Genomic DNA, 20,032 nt, shown 5'->3' on the forward strand with positions numbered 1-20,032 from the left:
AGCGAATGATTTTTTAAATTGATTACTTTATACTTTTCAGAATCTCCAACCGTAAGTCAGGATTTAAATGTAAATATAGCCAATATTGTCAATTACATGTGCGAGCAAACTAAGGGAGTAATTACTAACTTAGGGCTAAATAAGAATGTTACATCTAGTATTGATTCAGCTCTAGAATCAGGACATTTATTAACTCAGCAAATATTGAATCCTCTTCTTGCTTCGATACTTGTGGCTATAGAATCCATATTGCTAACCATGCACAATGAGGACTATAATATGTAAGGGTTGCCATTTTAACTTTTTTAAAATTAATTGCATTCAATTTAAATCCATATTTTTTTTCTCATTATATTCTAGCAACGAATTTAATGGTTCAAGTTCACTTTACATGAGGGAGTTACAGGCATTCATATCTCGAGCAGTGACTTCGTATTTGTCACCATTTCATAATCAGATTCTTGTCACGCAGTCGTAAGTTTTAATTCTGAAATATTGTTTTAATTACTAATAATTATTTACTTAATTATTTCATTTTTAAAGTTGCAGTGAAGTAGCCTCAAGAACAATCGAGTTGTTTATAAGAAATGCCAGTCTTCTTCGCCCACTGAGTGAATGTGGCAGGAAAAAGCTACTAGCTGACTTTAAATCGGTACAGGAACATATAACATTATTTCCTATTTATTTTACCCAGTATGTACTATATTGTAATTTTTCTTCTCTTAGGAGAAATCTCTAATAAGTTATTATCTTTGCTTAACAGTTAGAGGATGCAATCAATCCTTTGTGCGTTCACCTCAGTGAACTCGGATCTGTCTATAGTATGCTGCGTTCTATGAGACCATTGATCACAGCTACACCTAATGAGATTGCATCTTCGCCAGTTCTTGGCCAAGTTATTCCGTACTCTCTCGCAATCACTCTACTTTTCTCTTGGGGTCCACCAGAGTTACCATCTCCACATCAGGTACTAGTGTCTTTCATTACATATTTATTAACCTTCTTAAATAATTGCTCGGCTTACTTTCAAAATGTTTTTGGTTTTTATAATTTCTTATCACAGTCTGGACACTCGCGTGGCTTCTTTGAATAATGTTTGCAATGTTACGATATGAAAATCCTTGATTATTTAATTTAACTATTAATCTGCGTTCTGATACAGGAATTTCCTTTCTTTGGTAAACCATTTTAACCCATTCGCTGCCAAGCCTAAATTGTATGAAGTTATTCGCTTTGCCATTTCTATTTTGAGTGTTATGGTTTATCTAAGTTTTATTATTTCAAGATAAATACACATAATTTGTCATAAATCATAAATAATCATTTACATGTATAAAACTCAAACACGAGTATACTCGTGGTTGGCAATGGGAATGCAACAGGACTCGATATCCTTTTTCTTATTGGCGCACGTTTAAGCAAAAAAACAAACGAATCACACAAATTGTTATGCTGTTATACCAAATAATACCATTATTCCAAATAATAATACTAAACAAATCTTTATAATATAAAGTATAATATAATATAAAGAATATATTGAAAGTATCACGAGTATATTCGTGTTGGCAATGCGTAACACCCTGTCAACCACGAGTATATTCGTGGTTGCCAGCGAATGGGTTAAATAATAATAGATTCTTAACTAACTCAGATCCGCCTATATTCACGTTTCAACTAAAACTAATAAATTTGTAATTATTAAGATTTACCCTAACTAGTAAGTATTATTATAATATTGAATTTATCAATTCTGTATATGGACTTTTGTTCAGGCATGAACTCCGATCTTTTTATTTAACTATATGCAATGGGAGATGGCAGAGGTCTTATCATCTCTCATATACATATATATTTAGTAACAGTAGTTACAAATGTTTAAATCACATTTTTTACTCTAACAATTCTTTATTTTGAAAATTCCCGAAATATTGTGGTGTATGTAGACTTTTGTTCGGCACTGTATATGTCCTTGTATCATACCTCTTTTTCAACTGTCGTTTTTCCTTTAATTCAAATCATTTTCTACTTAGGTAAATTTAAATAAACTTTAAGGTCTCCCACTTTTCTTCTATTAGAGGATGTTTTTGTTTTCTTGGAAATTATGTTTCAGTTGGAAAAGTCACAAGATTTTTTTTTTTTCTACAATATACTTTTAACTTTTTAGAGTGTTGGTTGGCCGATATCAAAGCTTTCAGAATGGTTGGATAATCATCCGGATGAAAAAGATCGTCTTGAATTATTGAATGGTGCATTTCATAAATATGAACAACATGTATATAGTGAAAACAAATCTTCATTTCATGAGATCTATCCTGTTATGAAATCATTGCTGGCTACCGCTTCAAAGCATTTGTCTAGCTCATCACACCACTAATAAGTGGTCTTCAGTTTCAAGTTTATTTTATTTATTTTTTTCTTTAAAGGTATAAGCTAATTGTTATTAAAATATTATAAAATAATAAGAAAGTATTCATGTTTTAATTTTATTAGGCATATGATACATATTAGTCCATTAGTATATTTTGCAACTATGGTGTATTTTTTTCTTTCTAGTTTAAAAACAAATTAAGAAGTGAAATTTCTTGTATTGTATTTTCATATCATTTCTATTTTGTTTTCATATTGCGAGTTTTTTTATTTTACCTCTCAGTTTTGGAATGTACCCTCCGTAAATAATGAATTTATTCAATAATAGTTGTAACAACGCAATTGGTGAAGCATTTTAAAACTAAACGAACACTACTTCAGGAATTAAATATATCAAATTAGATTAAGTATATTTAACTTATTCAACTTCTATCTCACAAAACTTTTAAAATATTGAAACAAAACAATAATCAATAAATGGATGTTTACAGGAAATAAACACTTTAAAAAAAAAACATTTTTTGAGAGAGAATTTATCGAAAATTGGTTCTACAACTTCAATTTGAAACATCTTTCCAGGAAACTTTTTGATTGAAAACTGAAAACCTGACTTTTTTTTGTTAATAAAAAGCGCTATTATGCTTCTATAATTTATTATACTTCAAATTAAATAAATTATTCTTATGGATAACTTTCAATTTATAATAATAAAATGTTTCTTAGCTGAAGTATTGAAATGGATAGAAAAAGTAACAAATTAAGATGCGGAAAAGCTAGGGATAACTTTACATTAAATAATTATAATAGTTTTTACCCTTTTTTTTCCTTAAAGAATTGCTTCGCCAATTTTTATAAAAAATTTAATAAATTATAGCTGAAAGTAATTGAAAAATAGTTTTCAGCTCAGTCTTTCATATTTTTCAATAGGTGGCTGTTTATGCGCTAAATATAAAAATGCAATAGAAGACAGCGCACTAACTAGAAATATAACATCAAACCAACGATGATAGAAATTGAATTGAAGATCTCCTAAGACTTGGGTAATAATCATTCTATATTCTGCAGGCATGTTCATTCGCATTAATAATACTGATGAAACGAAATGCATCCCCTAAAAAGAAATTTATATTGTTTTGTTAATTATTTACTTTTTATATTTTTTTTAAAACCAAAATTATAACAGTAATCTTTTTTAGACTTTAAAAAAAGTACTAACCATTATCTGCGCCAAAATAAGTACAATAATGTTGGAGGATTTGCTGCTTGAAATAGCATAAAAGAACTGTGGAGAAAAATATGTTTGAATATATAAGTAATCAATATTTCTCTTAAAATCAATAAATAATATAATAATACCTTTGTCAGAGTAAGCAACAATCCTCTTATAGACGTTATAACAATGCAACCAACGAGAAAGAAAGATATATGTTGAGACCAAAAAGCAACATCTATGTTCATACCTAACCAATGTACAACTATTTCCATTCCTTTAGTGACAGGATCTTTTTTGCCCACACGATCAAAAATTATGTTGACTGTTGACTTGTAAAACACAAAGAGAAATTATCAGTTTTTGATAAATCGTTTTCACAACAGTATATCATTTATAATAAATATTGTTTTTAAAAAAAAAATTTTGGGTTACTTTTATGTACAGTATCATTGACCGTTAAGATCGACTGATTGATACTGCTAGTTTTGGGAAGGAATTAAACACAGACTATGGGGAGGCTGCAGAGGAATTTAATATAATACCATGATGTTTTTCACTTTTTGGTTCTAAGTTTTGAGAGGTTAGTAGCTGAGCATAATCTTACTCGAACCAAAATGGTAATCAAAACAGGAGAACGCTGTGCCATGCTTGAGTAAAATCTATCTAATGTTAATTAAAAATAAAGGACGAAATCCGAGGACAGAAAATACATGCAGACTCAAAATGCTCGCCAATCGTAAGTATTGTTCGACCGAGATCCAATCACCGGCCCCGTCAAGAGGGTTTCACTGTTTATCATCCGGCTTTAGTAGATATGCGATTGAGTTCGGATTTTTAAGAGCGAATCGACAAGGATCTATTCTGAGAGATAAGTTGATGTGTCACAGTGTAACATCTTTTATTTACCATTTTCCGCAAAATGGGGATGGTGCTAATTCCGCGATAAGTACACCATTACTTGTGATTGGATTTGATTCTCGCCCGCTTAATCAAAATAAAGAATCACTTATTAAAATCAGGATTTAAATCTAAGGAATTTCCCTGGTTAGCATAATTGCTCTTCCCATAAAACCTCGAGACGTCACACGAACGTTTTCTTACCACTATTACTATATTATCATTAAATTTTTGAAATCACGACTGGCATATTCTGATCAATTTTATATATACAGTATGCTCAGCTTCAGTAGCAATACATTATTTTTAAAAAAATTAACTAAACACAGGTAATGTTTCTCAAACTGTCACTTTTAAAGAAAATAAATAGTAACACTCTATTAATACAATCCCGTACTTGTTAAGATCAAACAAAAGTGAAGGAGTTTAAAAGACACGGGATTTCTTAAGTTTAAAGAAGAGGTTTAAAAATAAATTAGTTCCCAGCTTAAGGGAAGCTACATATTCAGTAGAACTTAATATACTTATAAAGTACTTACTATAAATATTTTCCAAACACAATAAAGTGAAAAGAAATATCCTAAGCAATTAAAATATTTCCCTCTCCACGTTTTAGCCCATTCTATTCTTGCCTGCATGTCTCGAGTATCATGAGCTTCCAAGAAAAGTTGCCTGCTAAGTTCTTCTAATCCACTTGTCTCTTGTTTTAATTGCCATACATCTTACTTACGGTTAAGTAAAGCATACTTAATAAATGTCTTATGTATTATTTAACAAGTTATAATTGAGATACAAATTTGTAATTTTGTCTTTTTTATGCTGAGTGGATTATTAATAGTAATATTTTTTAAGAAATTAATTTATTTGTTTCTTTTTTTTTCATAAACTTCTCTTTATTCAAAAGCGTTTTGTGTTTAGCGAACCCACTAGTAGATCATCATACAAATAATGGGGTCCTGCTGTTCCATTAATACATTTATTGAGAAGCTAAGAAAGGGTCCGAATGACTAGAAATATTACAATAAATAGATGGGGATTGATCAAGCCGGTTAATATGGTTCAATCAGAAAAATATTTATTTATTTTAAATGAATAGAAAATTATGTGAGTTGTTCAGTGAAATATTGCAGACTAGAAAGACATTAGTGGATACTAAAAGAAAGGTTTGGTCGATTGCATTCTCTTTAGCAGCATATCTTGTATAGGGAGTGGCTACAAAGTCAAATTATCTATGACCTAAAGATGATCTATTGTGTTCTCTAAGGCATCATTGTTTGATCAAAGATTGTATGGTTTGCAAAATGAAAAAAGCGTGTGTAATAATTTTTTCTCTTTATGAGATTAGCCAAACTTAAGTAATTGCGCATATCAAATACTTCAGCAGTCCCTGAGCATATCATGTGAGTATTAGAGGGCCAACGTGTTTATTTATATATTGTTGAGCTGGGGTATTCGCAGGATCTTCAAGATCTCTGAAGAAATGACAGGTCTACTTTCCCCTATGATATTCTAGTTTTAAATATTGAAAAAATTGAATCGTTGTTAAAGGAAAAATTTAGTTCCAAAATTTTTGTTTTCTAGATTTGAGGGTAACGCAAAGATAAATATGTTTAATTATAATTTTTTAAAAACCAAAAAATTAATAAGAAACAAATATTTCAAGACGGAGATTATATGCACCATGATCATTATGTTTTCAGCTTAATAACCGAGGAAAATAAGCTTTTCAAAGGATACTGTCCGAATCACCACCTTTTCCTGCTGTTCTTAGAATACCCCAAAGATTTTGAGGGGATCCTAGAGAAAAACCTGCTTTACTCCCACGTTTTGAAAGTGCAATTCTTTTCTTCTTTGCAAGAATCATATCCATAGTTTGCATTAACCGTTTCTCTATAGTCATTACATCAGCAGGTGTCACTTGTCTAAAGTAATGTAAGAATATTTACAATTAAGTATCAAATTTAAATAAAATAATTAAAAAAAACAATTTTAGAAAAAAAAATTATATAGACTTAACGTTAATGAATTTAATTTCGATCTTCAGGTTATAAATATATCTAAAGGAAATATTTCCTACTAGAAATAACAGTTTTGGGGATCTAAAACGTTAATTCCTGATTTATCATACCAGAATACCTCATGAAGTAAGCCATAGATGTATAGGGATAATTTACAGCACCAAATCCAGAAAGAAGAGCCATAACTGTAACTCCTATAACTCCGACCCGACTAATGGCTTGTTCTATTGCCAATATACCCTGCTTTGGGCTTAATAATGGGAATGGATCTCCAATCTTCCAAAACAGATAGATGTACATAAACCAGACCGCAGTCGATAGCGGAATAATCAGCTTACTCTTCACTAAAACAAAGTGTGGATTAAATAGTACATCTTTGCAGGATTGAAACACAGATTAAATTTAACAAATTATCAATAATTCTTTTGGATGAGTTTAGAATAAAAAACAAGTAGTAGAGAGCTTACCAAACCTTATGTTGTTAACAATGTAATAGCCAATATAAAAAGGAATTGCCACAATAAGCATAAATAATATTAAATACAGCCCAACGATCCAATGTAAATATCTGGAACTAAGAAGAACTTAGGAAAGTAAGGCAGTAAATAGCAGTGAGTGTCGGAATTTTTGCATTTCATTCTCTTCTCAATCACGCTTTCTAAAGTTTATCAAATATGCTACTTATAGCTTGTACATTAGAAAAATTTTTGAAAGAATCTTCAGCAATAAAGAAGGTATCTGACGTCACATTACTGAATCCAGAATGTCAAATTCCAAAATCTCCAAGGGCAAATTCAAAATATAAATCATGAGATACAGCTAATTCGTATAACTTACCTAGAATTGAGAATCCCTACAATTTCAAAAATAATAAGTTCAAACATAGTACAAGAAAGTGAAAAAGTTGAAGCAAATATTAGTTGTACCATTCGATGATGGACTTCATAATCTTTAAATAATTTCTTAACAAAAAATACCCATCCTCCTGTGAAGAATATTACCTAAAATAAAGAGCATCAATAACATTTTGATAAATTCAAAGAATCAACACATTTGTATATTTCATAGATATTTTTTAATAATTACTAAACAATTCAGTCAATATAGAGATTAAGAGGTATACTTACTTGAGAGACAAGAATAATTAAAGAATCTTCCACATAACCCATTATCAGCAATCAACTTAAAAAGCGAGGAGCAAGAGATTCTTCACTGTACAGAACACCTGAGTCGTTGCATGTTAAAACACCGTTCTTTCATCAGAAAAGGTCCTTAGTACCCACATTTAAACGAAAATTCAGTTCTTAAGAAAAATATTTACCTGATTATGTGAGGAAAAAAAACAATTAGTACCAAACACACATATAAATGCTCTTCGAAGAATCTGTCAGTCGTTTGCTGCTTACTGCTCCCTACATTTTCCAAATCCTACCAATTCAACAAATATACGATGTTTAAATAATTAGGCAATGTATCAATTTTATAATTTAAAAAAAATAAGTGATAATAGTTCATTAGTTTGCTTTAACGATAATAATGGAATTCCTCTGCAAGCCTAGTACAAGAATTTACTTTATGTTTTGTCTCTCCAATAACTGCCCGCGCAATACAATCCACGTAATATTTTTCCGGATTACTCACTGATTTACTTGGTTATTTGAAACTACTTTGTTAGTTTAAGCCTTTCATTTAAAAAGTAAATAGTTGACTAACCTGTTTCAGTGTTACCTTTCACCAACCCGTATCGTGTGCATGTGCACGCTGAGCTCGTGTTTGTTAAGCAATCTGAACCATTGTCAGAAATAATTAGATTTCTTTAGATAATAAAATGATTAAAAAGAGGCGTGTAAAACATAATCATTCTAAAAGGCATGAAGAAGTTGCAGAAGACACAATGGAAAACAATGAAGACGAAGATAAGGAGTCTGATGAAAAAGATGCTTTACCCAAGTGGTATGAACAGGTAGGTTGTTCAGTTTTTTACGATGGGATATTAGATATGAATATTTAATCTAATTAAAATGTAAAACTCGAGCTTAACTCTAGTTTGAAGTGGGCCCATTTTTTTGTGGTTTCTCTACTTCTACCAGCTTAAGCCCTACGATAAAAGCCAATTCCTGTTGTAATATACATTTTATGAGAATTTTGGCATTGAATTTTATTGTTATTTTTAGAGAATGTTTTTCAACTCTAAGTAGAAAAGTAACCTACTTTGAAGTAAATATATAGTAAGAAACATTGAACTCTTGTTTTGTTTCGTACATATTACTTTGCATTTCCTCTCTCGAACTTGGAACTTGAATCAAAAGCGCCTGAAGTGGCACTCAGATACTTGATGAAACACTATATTTACACTAAACAAAGAAATATTAGGAGCTATTTTAAATTGTTTTTTTTGTTTAGTATAAAGATGACAAACTTACTGATAAAAAATTGTCAGAGGATGAACAGTTGTCATTGAAAATTGAAGCTCAACACATTTTAGATGAAGAAACTAAGACTTTCAACTCAAGTGAGTCTTTTTGCATAGTATTTTTATATTATTATTCTTTCATTGTATGTTTAACTTTTAGTTGAATTATAGAACAGTCCCAGGTGAAGAAAGATTCTAATGCAGCATGGATTAATACAGTATTAAAAAAAGGTACTGCCAAAGATAAGGTTGCAGCAAACATTGTAATAATCCAAAATTCTCCGGTTCATTCTTTGACTAACTTGACATCTCTTGTGAATTCAGTAAATCCTGCAAAAAAGAAAGAATGTACCATTGTAATGGGTAAGATTTTGAGTAATGAGTTTTTTTTTTAATTTTATAAATCTTAGATATTGATAATTTTTATTTACTCTAGAGGTACTTGCTGATTTATTTATTGAAGACCTCCTCCGACCACAGAGAAAACTGCGCAGCTTTAATAAGCAACCTTTAGCGATTCTAAATGAAATTAGCAAAGGTTGTAATAAGAGTAGGCGATTACGTTTAATTTCATGGATTTACGAAGAAAAATTAAAAGAATTGTACATTGAATTTACAAATGCCGTTAACAAAGTGGCAAAGGACACCTTAACTGTTTATAGGATCAAAGCTGTTTCTGTTATGTTCCGCCTTCTATCGTCGCATCCTGAACAAGAACAGGTAGTTGATTAAATATTTCTAAATAAATACTTTTAATTGAATAACTTTTTTAAATATTACAATTAGGTGACTAAAGAATGTTTTAAAAACTTTTCTTAACGGAATTTTTTCGCGCTACGACTAACTTGTTCTCACGATCCCCAGTCACTTGGACAGTGATGCCTAGTTATTTATCCTTCAGCACTTTCAACTGATAAAAAACATTCCCAGCTATTTATCGGCCATTCTATTTCCAGTATTTTGAAAAAGACTCATTCAGAAGGATTCAGAGAAGCCCTAGTAAAGCAAGAAGACGGTAGTGAGAGAAAACTAATTCTAGGTACAACTCTTCAATTCTCCCTGTTGTCCTGAGGCAGACTCCCCAAAGGGAATCAGACTCAACTAGGAAATTCTAGGAAAAAGTCAAGAGAGATAGTTGTTAGGGTACAAATGTTTGTAAAAACGCACCCCTTCCCCAGTCACTCCAAAGATGGCACCCAAAATAAATAGTCCTGGATATTGTAAGGAAAGTTTACGTCCCTCCATTCTCAAAACCTAAATTATCTAGGAGAGTAAGGAGCCGGCAATTGAGATTTGCTGCTAGACTCTTCCTTAATACCAAAATTATATCCTGTTTTTTAACCTAGTAAAAATACGTCTATTCGCTTAAAATTCCTATTTCATTCAGCTTTCTGTTGGGAAAATAAAAAATGGTAGACATCATTTTTTGATCTTTTTGTTCTCCACAGTGTTCTTCTTTGTTAAGCGCTTTTATTAAATTCTCACTGTACATAATTTTCACAACCCCGACAACACTTTTCCATATATCTAATAAGTTTATGAAGCCTTCCCTAAGTTTATTTAGTTGACTGTAATAATTAATTTAATTAAATTCTTATTTAATCTTTAATTCAGCTGTTATTAAGCAATTTAGTCAATAAACTTGGAGATACGGAACAGAAAGTTGTCTCTAAGGTGATCTACTGCTTGACACAACTGTTAAGAATACATCCCAATATGAAAATGGTTATTATGAACGAAGTTGAAAAACTTTTATTTAGGTAATATATCTAAAAAGGATTTAAATTGAATGTACATGAATTGAATGATTTTTTTTTATGTATTATTATTATTTTCTTTTTTTTTTTTAGGCCTAACATTATTTTAAGAACACAATATTATTGCATTTGCTTTTTATCACAGTTTATATTTCAAACTAAAGATGTAGAGATCGCTAGGAACATGATTAAAATATATTTTTCATTTTTTAAGGCTTTGATTAAGAAAGTAAGTATCAATGAATATACTTAGTTATTTACTATAGGATTTTTTTTTTTCTAAAATTTGTTTAGGTCCTTAAAAATTGTATTCCTTTATACAATTTATTTATTTATTACTTTGTTTAAGTATGAATTTGGGTTGTTCATGTTGTTAGACTGGGATACCCGCTAGCGACGTCAAGTTACGAAAAAAAAGCACCCTATGAGTTACCAAATGTATAGTTTTATATTAGAAATAGACAAAGTGCTATTTTTTGACATATTTCTTTGCTCCATTCTCTATTCTACTAGGCAAGTGGCAGTTACTTCGCCAAAATTTACAATCTCACAATTTACTTTCCGAGCTAAATGTATCTTAGCTTGGCAGTGCATTAACGCTTTGTGTGTACGTAGTTTAATGTGCGAAGTCGCTCTTTCTTCTTTTTTTTTTAATGGAGTTTCGAGAAATTCCTTAATTAAAATCTCAAAAAGAAGAAATTTGCCGAAGATTATTCATAATTTAAATAATTTTTCTCTAAATGAACGATGTTTTAGATGAAGCTTTAACTTCAAACAAAAAAAAATATATATAATTTCTAAAATCTAGTGTGACAATAAACTCCCATTACTAGCAATAGCAACAATTATGACAATTTTATTATCTTTAAGGGAGAGATTGACTCCAGATTAATGGGCGCTTTGTTGATGGGTGTACGACGTGCTTACCCTTATGCCCATTTAGATTCTAACGAAATAGATCAACATGTTGACACTTTATATAAACTGGTTCATTTAACGCCGTTCAATATTGCATTACATGCTCTCGCTTTTCTCCAAGAAATATCTAATGACACAAATGACAGGTAAGATACTAGAGTAGATTACAATCTTGTATTTCTTTTCATATTTATTATTTTTTGTTTAGAAATCAATATATACTTTTTGATGTTTAAAACTTTTATATTTTATTTAATTTTTTTTAAGGTTTTATTCTGCATTGTATAAGAAATTGTTGGATCCCAAATTAAATCAATCTTGTCATCACGCGATGTTTATAAATTTGATGTTTAAAGCACTTTCCAAAGATTCAAATATTACACGAGTCAAAGCGTTCATCAAAAGATTGCTTCAAGTAAATATAAACTTTTTTTGTTTTAATTTTAAACAATCGTGCTTTTTCAAAAAAAAAGAAAAAATTATTATTACTTTTACCTTTTTTTTAGAGTAGTTTTAATCGTTTGATGTTTGGTATTTTTGGACATTAGATTCGATCAGAAGACCGGTATCATAATTTTCATTATCGCGGCTTTTCTAATAAGAGGAAGTATTACAATCGTGTCAAATTTTAAGAATTATCACCAGAAATACTTGTTTAGAAGAAAAAGGTTAATACCAAATTAACTAAAATTCGCAGAAAGCTTCAAACTGAGTATTTCTGTTTTATCGTTTCCGATACTAAATTTTTGACGAAATCGTTTCTTCAAAAGTGCATCTGTGATGTAGTTATTTTTCAGTGCCCGTGTATTTTTCTTAACTTCTTTTTTTATGAAGAAGGTCTACCATATTCAACTGTATCTTTTACTCAGAAAAGTTAACATTCAAGCACGTAGATATATTGTAACTATTATTTTAACTATTAGTTAAAACTTATGCATCTTAAAAAGTTTTAATGTTTCCAAAAAGTCACAAATGTGCCTATTTTAATGGTCGCAATTTTAATAAATATTGTCTTATATTCTTAAGCAAGGCGATTTGCCGCCTTAATTAATATGTACTTTTGCCCAGGCACCAAAATAAAAAAGTCTGAATCTCTCTAATAAAAAGTCTAAGACAAAATGAGAGAGTTCTTGAAATACTTGCTAACACTAAGAGCAGTTGTTCTTGCCCTGACTCGGTTTTTTTTTCTTAGAGTTAAACTGTTTTATAGGAATATGTTACTGCTGTGGATTGGAATAAGAGTTCGAGGAAGCATCATTGCTTTTCTTGATAATCATCGAATGAACTTGCATACTTCTGTCTCCAGTAATAGAAGTACGTTCTGAAGTTGAAAATAATGTCAATAGACGAAAGTTCATTTGAAAAAAAAAAACTAACTAACAAACAAACAGAAAAACTAATTTGAATTTCCCCATTGCAATTTTAATTCCATGACTAGTAATTTTGAAAGTTTTGAAAATTCATTTTAAATTTACAGGTGTGTCTCTACAGTTCTGTTCCTTTAGCATGCAGTCTGCTTTATATGATATCTCACTTAATTTCACGTAGGAAGGTTTTACTAATGGCCGACAGTACTGAAATTCAAAATGTTGTTTTTGCAGCCTACAATTTTAAAGATGATGAAGATGATTATGAAGAAAAATACATAGACATTGATAAAGAGGTAAATTCTTTATTTATTTATCAGCTTCTCTTAGCTGATATGTACCTAAAAACTTGACCACAGACGTCGATGCGCCAAAAACAAAATTATCATTTTTTTTTATCAAGTATGAAGTTAAGATTCTTAGCTTATTAACACCAATTTTATCACTGAATACTGTGAACATTCCTAAATCAGGAGTTAGGTTGGTGTATACAAACCTTTGCTATTTCCGCAGGCCCTTGTATTCGGCCTCGGTGGAAGATAGGGCATAACAAGGAATGGGGCATCCCTAATATAAAAAATATATACGATCTTCTTTCAATAGTAAGTTTTCCCAATCGGAATCTACAAAAGCTTTAACTTTAACGGGTGTAAAACCTCCATGGTATCTCGGACCTTTCGGATAATGGAGGACCTCTCAGCCGCACTCCGATGAGATTTATTATAACAGTTATTAAACTGTCCTTAATAGCTGGTAGCTGAGCTGATGTCTGGTTTGTTGTAACTGACTAATAAGTTGAGGTTCCTACCAATTCAAGATAGGGCGGCAGCTTTTGTTCTTCCTCCGTTAGATTTTCTTTCGGCGTTTTACATTCGTATCCATTGGATTCTTGATAGATTTGCAATCCACTATTCCAAAACGATTAAGAATTTCTGTAATACACCCTTTCTGGGGTAAGTAAACTACCTCTTCCTGTTCGGGGAATACAATTTCAAGGTATATCCTATTCCGTCAATAGTATTAACTTCAAAGACTTGTCTAAACGATTTTTCTATCTCGAATATAACGTCGTCATTTCTTGAGACAATTATTAATCGTTTACACATACTACAGAGATTAATGCCAGATCATCCACATTTTTATTTGATGATCATAAGGATCAGGATCTGTTGGTACCAAGCCTAACTGACTCAGAACTGAGTCAAATTGTTGGTACCAAGTCCTTCCAGAATGTCTCAATCCATATAATTAATACCTTCTTCAATCGACAAACATTATTCCCATTATGATTTCTTTCAACATATTCTGTGCTTTTACTGTAATCGAGTGTATTGAATTGGGCTATTAGTAATCTGTGAGTCGCTCTGAAAACCTTAGATTAAAAAAAAATAAGTCTTTCTTAAGAATAATCCAGTTTAACAGATACCAGTCTATTTACTTATGTTCTTTATTAATTAATTAATTTTTTTGAAGATAAATATTTATTGGAAAATCTCATCGTCTTGGTTAAAAAGATAATCTGTTTAATCTCTCTGATCTGGATTTCAGGAAAATAAAAATGAAGAGGAGGATATTGAAGAACAGAAAGATAAGAAACCACTCAGAGGTTGGCATCACTGTGAAATGAATCGAAAGAACTCTTCAGGTTGGTCCACCTTTTACAATCCGTTGGCCAGGAATCCTGCGTACAGCTGTGCCGACAAAACTGTCTACATTGAACTTCTGTATTTATCAACACATTTTCATCCAACCGTTGCACTATTTTCAAATAAAATCCTCAAACGTAATATTTTTATATTCAATTTAATTATAATTGAAGTTAAAACATTCAATAATGATAGTTATTTATTTTTTCTTGCAATATAGAAGAACTAATAACTTATAACGGGGATCCTCTACAAGACTTTACACTCTCAAAATTTTTGGAAAGATTTGTGTTCAAAAATCCCAAAGTTAAAACCAATGAAGAAGTCAAAGGTCCAGATCCACAATTAGCTCAGAGGAAATATTATCATCCTTCTGGTTTAAAAGCTCTGCAAGTCACTAGTTCCACATACCTGTCTACTGATCCTAAAGACATTCCAGTTGATGAGATATTCTTATTCAAGTCAGTATAAATATTTACATTTATTTTTTATTTGATAAATTGAATGTTTTTTTTTTTATTTAAATTGTGTTTAAACTCGTTAGCTTCTTGAAAGAAAAGTTTAAAGGAAGACCGATAGACGATAATGATAAAGATGACGACAATGACAGCGTGACAAGTGAAGAATTCGTTGAATTACTGGATAAAATGTATGGACATAAAAAAAGTAAAGATATCGATTTTATGGATGAAATTGGATATAATTTAAAAAATAAGGCTAATGAAAAAGGTAAATAAATTTATAGTTTTATTTTTCAAGTTATTATATTTACATCGAATAGGGGTTGTTTGTAACTGGGAAAGTAAATTTATTAGTACTTGATTCCGCTCCCGTTCGCGACACCTAATTGGTAGATGGACGTTAAGCCAGCCTGGAAAAATAAACGATTACTTTACATTACATTAATATCGAGAATATTAAGAGCTTGCATTAGAAGATTCTCATATTTAACTCAGAAATTTATTTAGTAACTTAAAATGATTAAAATAGAATTAAATAAATTTTGTCCTCTATTCTTTTTGTTTTGGATTGTTCTCCTCATGTATAGACTCGCGTTTTCTGCGGCAAAAATGGAATAACCTCTTGCACCTCTTAGGGTCAAATTGCCATCGCTGATTTTCTCCAGGCTACCCTTACCTCCGTCGGTCTCGCAGTAAACTTGGTTTCGATAACTAAAGAGACGTTTGGATAGGAAACGTTCAATTTGAAATTAGTAAATAAATATATTTTTAAAAAAATCTAATTCTCGCAAAATAATTGATAAACTAAAGGTAAGATTGAAAATAATGATTTCGATTGGGGCTGTGTGCGAATCGTTACTGGAAATAGGTTTTCTATAATTGTCAATAAATGTTTGAAATTTGGCCAACTTTAGGAAAGAAAAATAAACTTAAAGAGGAAAATGAGGACGAAGATTCAGAAGAGGACGATGACGAGGAGGAGGAAGAAGAGGAAGAGGACGACGACGAGGAGGACGATTTTGATCTAGATGAGAGCGATAATGATGAAGTAATCGATTTTGGAGATGATGTTGAAGATTTCGATGGTGAACTAGACCTTGAAGAAATAGCTATTAGCAAAACAAAATATAATAATAAAAAAGTTAGTAAAATTAGTGAAATTTTTCCATTTTTTGTTTTAATATTCTTCGGGACTCTTTCCCCTGGGTTTTTTTTTATTTATTTGAGGCGCATTGACTTTTTTGTTATAAGTATTATTCTATTCGCTGTATACAACACATTGTTTCTAATAATTATTTTACTTCCACTGTACTGTACATGAAACAAGAACTATTCAAATACTTCTAAATGAAATAAAGAACCCTTTGCAGAATTATACCCAACAGTTCGAGACATTCCTTTCACTATATTCCGTGCAATCCAACAAAATTTTAATCTTCTTGTTTTAAACAAACTTTTCGAAAATATGATTCCTCGTCATTTCTCACTCTCTCTACTTAAGAGGAGATCAAGATTTTGCTCCTTCAATTCGGTTGGTGCAGATTATGTCTCTTAACGAAAGCATCAAATTGGGTATCTGTAGGAATGTTTGTAGGTATCGGCTGGTTGCTTCCCTTCGTCTCTATATTACTTTATGATTTCCTGTAATTTGCAACTTTTCGCGGCTATAATTAATTTTTTTGATGAAACAAAACAGAATACCCGTGTGTGTTAATGTATTATTGCTCTATACATAGTATCCAATTAATGCCAAACTATCACTTGCCCCTTTACTCTTAATATCTCAAGTCATTTTTTTTGCTATCAGCCCTTATACATCTGTCCCACCGGACAGTGGTAGTTAGCCGGAAATCATTTGAAACGTATCTTTTTGCCTTATCTTTACTTTCTGTTGACAAACATCTTTAATTTGTTAAGCAATCTATGGCCAGTGGTAGTAGTTTTCTGGCTAGAAGGTAACCCTTCAGGTCCCCAGCCTGTAATTCGATTAGACGATCAGCCTTTTGGAAGTTCTGCAAATTCACCCACTGAAGTTATTGCTCACGAATTAAATAAGAAATTTTTAGCTACCTCTATGTCGACCCATCTAAATTAGATACCTTGCTCGGAGAAATAGTTATCTTACATTTGTAGTCATTTGAACAGATATCGTCGTTTGTAGATAAGAACTAGTTAAGTAAATCAATCACTATGTATTCTTTTAAAGTATTGAAATTTCTTCCAGTATTAGATTAATATTCTTAGTTATGTTCAAAATTAAGTCTAAGTTATGTTATTTTTTTTCTATTAATATTCCAATTTTGATCCCAGTTGAGGCCTTTATTTTCATATTTGTCTTTTTTTCTTTTTCTTAACGTTAACCTAGAGACTAGGCTGTAAAATATTTTTTACTGAATGTGGACAACCTTTTAGGCCAGTTTACTCAAAACACGTAAAAACCTGTTTTTGACAATTGACAACACTGGCCTGTCACAAGCAATAACATTTTTAAAACCTACCACACTCAGTACCTAAACAGTCAGGGCTGGAGTGCGTTACTGTTAATGTTAATAATTTATAACAAGTTATATTAGTCATTAAATGTAAGGTAAACTATTTTTTACATCAAATGAATGTAAATTGTAATCTGTTTTTATAAAAAATATGTGCCATAGCCCTAAAGATAAGGCATTTGTATTTATTAAGTTATTGCCATTGTAATCAGGTAATAGTTTAGTCTAAATTCTGTTTGATTTGTACGCTTTTTACATTTTGTAAAGCAACCATAGGGATTAGTAGCTATGGTTAGCGTATTGGATTCCCACGCCGAGATCCCTGGCCCTTAGATTTTCTTAACCTAGGAGCTTCTTATTACTTACTGCGGTAATGGACAATGTTGTTGTTAACGAGAGAACTCTGTCCGGAGGCCAGCTGTGCACTGAAAACTCCAGGCGCCAATAACCTCAGAAGTTGACGCGCCTTATATTATAAGAATAAAAAAAAAAAAAAAAAATAGAGCATGCACAAGTTCTAGGGATTTGTTATTGTCTGAATGAATAAGGTTCTAATTTCATTATTAGAGAATAAATTTCTCAAAACTTTTTCGTTTTATAGAGTGGTGGAAGACAAAAGAAAACAAAATCAAAGAAGTCTGACGACTTGGAAAATCTTTTTGCACCAGCCGAAGAATTTGCAGAAATACTTGAAGAAGCAGGCTCCTCCAAACATAAACCTGGGATGGCTGCTTCCCTGGCTACAACAGACAATGCTGGTATGGAAATCTCTTTCATTCATACCAATTGGAGAACTCTTAATAATTGAAACTCTAAAAAAAAAAGTATTCAAAATATTTTATTGATACTCAAGGCAATTGTTTCTAAATTAATGTGCATTTATTTTTATAGCTGTCAAACAATTAGATTGGGAAACGAAACGAGACAGATGGGTAAGAGATGCAAACAAGAGAAAGTTTAACGGGAGAAACAAGAAACGTTTTAAAAAAAGGAGAACCTAACTTTGAAACTTCTATTTGTGTAAATAAATTTCTAATTTGTTAATTAATTGGAAAATATTGTTTCTACTCTCATCATCTTTTTACTTTTCACTAAAGGCTTAAAATTGACCAATTCTGGAATCGTGATAGACTGCCCTCTGATTTTTTTTAAATGTCTCCAGTGAACAAGTAAATAGGAAAAACGAATATTTGGTATTTGGGATGGTTCCTGTTCCCAAGGTAGCAAAAAAGCTTATTGAACCATCTCCTTAAGTTCTAGTTGACGAAGCTTCTCTTTAGATTTAATCCACTAATCGTTTTTGCGACAAGATTTCCTCTTTTCTTAAAGTGCCCGAAATCTCATTTCACAAATGGTGTTTGTGCTGCTGACAGAGATTCAATTTCCTTCTACTCTTAAAAGCTCTAGGATAATCATCTTATCTTATGAAGAGAAACCTCTACACTGCACGGTAAATGAGGTGGAGAGTAAATAAGTATGAAGAGAAGAGTGGGATAAACGTCGTTCTTTTACACAGAATTTGGTTCCCACCAGTCTTTTGTGTGCTATCCTTCTGTACTGGCAGATAACGCTACCAGCTCAAGAGGATTTAAGGGGCATTTCCTCTCCTCCTTTCACTGGCTCTAAACCCACTCTCAGCAGAACACTTTGTAGAGATTATATCTGTTCTGTCGTATCTTGTACAAAAATTAAAGGATAAGGCCAGATACCGAATTTTTTTATTATTACCTTGATCTGATTTACATTTTAAACTATATTTCAGCATGGTCAACATACGAGGTCTCTCAGTTCACCCGTTAGTCATACAATATTATAAGTACAATAGAAGTTATACAATATTCAACTTGTTACAAATGCAGTTCAAGCTTATTTATTAAAAGTCCGTACACCAACACCATACACACATCCTTACTTTCACTTTTTTTTACCAATTCTTATTGCTATTTAGCTTAAGCTATATTGAAGATTTTACAATAAATATTGTAAATTTACCGATGACTAATTAGTCAACATTTTAATGTTAATAAATGGAAAACTTATTCTGATTATCAATTAATCCATAAATCAATCAATCAATAAAGTTAGAGTTGAAGTTTTATATTGAGGGGGGGCGAAAAATTAAATTTAAAAAGTAGAAAACATGGAATTATACTTATTTCATGTGTACTAGGAAATAATAACTGTTATATAAGATATTAACGATTATGTTATTCTAATTATTTAACAACTGCTAGTATATTCATATACATTCATTCGAGTGTGGCGAACTTCACAAAAAAAATATATACTAGCATGTTACTTACTGATTTAACAAATGAAAAAAATATATAATTCCTTATTTTATGCTTAAGCAATAGGTTTCATTAATTTTTTTTTAAATATTTTTACATATTTTACGATTCATTTAACATGTGGTATAACACCACATGTAACCTCCCTCATTCAGTCAGCGGGTAGTGTGTGGAAGAACGCACGGGAAG

The 20,032-nt window shown here is 31.1% G+C and overlaps 3 protein-coding genes across 10 annotated transcripts in view; 2 read left to right on the top strand and 1 right to left on the bottom strand.

The window, feature by feature from the left end:
* The window catches only part of fws (Conserved oligomeric Golgi complex subunit 5 four way stop), a 21,397-nt gene extending 17,668 nt beyond the window's left edge, over window positions 1-3,729 (top strand). For 2 of the 3 annotated variants that reach the window (XM_074132631.1, XM_074132633.1), the window contains exons 12-16: window positions 41-281; window positions 361-474; window positions 544-652; window positions 764-967; window positions 2,168-2,625. In XM_074132631.1, coding sequence (XP_073988732.1) covers window positions 41-281; window positions 361-474; window positions 544-652; window positions 764-967; window positions 2,168-2,377 — 878 coding nt within the window. In that variant the 3' untranslated portion in view covers window positions 2,378-2,625. Of the gene's footprint in view, window positions 1-40; window positions 282-360; window positions 475-543; window positions 653-763; window positions 968-2,167; window positions 2,626-2,861 lie in introns of those variants that run through there. The other variant, XM_074132632.1, reaches the window with a different exon arrangement.
* On the bottom strand, window positions 2,473-8,349 carry GPHR (Golgi pH regulator). 6 transcript variants are annotated; one of them, XM_074132663.1, is made up of 11 exons: window positions 8,212-8,349; window positions 7,820-7,926; window positions 7,626-7,723; window positions 7,336-7,499; window positions 6,966-7,072; window positions 6,617-6,842; window positions 6,218-6,402; window positions 5,020-5,201; window positions 3,727-3,912; window positions 3,587-3,652; window positions 2,473-3,481 (listed from the first exon to the last, which is right to left on the bottom strand). In XM_074132663.1, exons 3-11 carry the CDS (start codon window positions 7,665-7,667, stop codon window positions 3,269-3,271), a joined length of 1,371 nt encoding a protein of 456 aa, XP_073988764.1. In that variant the 5' UTR covers window positions 7,668-7,723; window positions 7,820-7,926; window positions 8,212-8,349; the 3' UTR covers window positions 2,473-3,268. The 6 variants fall into 6 exon arrangements, with proteins under 6 accessions (XP_073988764.1, XP_073988768.1, XP_073988763.1 ...); XM_074132667.1 differs by having other exon boundaries at window positions 7,626-7,751; XM_074132662.1 differs by lacking the exon at window positions 8,212-8,349 and adding an exon at window positions 8,071-8,205.
* Window positions 8,327-18,600, top strand: Noc1 (Nucleolar complex protein 1). The gene is made up of 15 exons (XM_074132652.1): window positions 8,327-8,461; window positions 8,902-9,010; window positions 9,083-9,274; window positions 9,348-9,631; window positions 10,526-10,671; window positions 10,762-10,897; window positions 11,539-11,732; window positions 11,854-12,001; window positions 13,064-13,249; window positions 14,502-14,736; window positions 14,820-15,060; window positions 15,144-15,328; window positions 15,975-16,201; window positions 18,154-18,310; window positions 18,444-18,600. The coding sequence occupies exons 1-15, from the start codon at window positions 8,327-8,329 to the stop codon at window positions 18,551-18,553; spliced, it is 2,685 nt and encodes an 894-aa protein (XP_073988753.1). The 3' UTR covers window positions 18,554-18,600.
* The last annotated feature ends 1,432 nt before the right edge of the window (window positions 18,601-20,032 follow it).

Source organism: Rhodnius prolixus, unplaced genomic scaffold, assembly GCF_049639745.1.
Source record: "Rhodnius prolixus isolate KJV_2025 unplaced genomic scaffold, Rpr scaffold_4, whole genome shotgun sequence".
Lineage (NCBI taxonomy): Eukaryota > Metazoa > Arthropoda > Insecta > Hemiptera > Reduviidae > Rhodnius > Rhodnius prolixus.

Excerpts from the sequence above, each read along its gene's own strand:
- GPHR (XM_074132663.1), bottom strand. The coding sequence starts at position 7,667 with ATGGGTTATGTGGAAGATTCTTTAATTATTCTTGTCTCTCAA. Across the intron at positions 5,202-6,217 it reads AAAAGGTGGTGATTCGGACA|ATGTATGGCAATTAAAACAA; the intron begins GTATCCTTTGAA and ends ACCGTAAGTAAG. Across the intron at positions 3,653-3,726 it reads TGTTGCTTACTCTGACAAAG|TTCTTTTATGCTATTTCAAG; the intron begins GTATTATTATAT and ends TTTTCTCCACAG.
- Noc1 (XM_074132652.1), top strand. The coding sequence starts at position 8,327 with ATGATTAAAAAGAGGCGTGTAAAACATAATCATTCTAAAAGGCATGAA. Across the intron at positions 15,329-15,974 it reads AAATAAGGCTAATGAAAAAG|GAAAGAAAAATAAACTTAAA; the intron begins GTAAATAAATTT and ends GGCCAACTTTAG. Across the intron at positions 18,311-18,443 it reads GGCTACAACAGACAATGCTG|CTGTCAAACAATTAGATTGG; the intron begins GTATGGAAATCT and ends TTATTTTTATAG.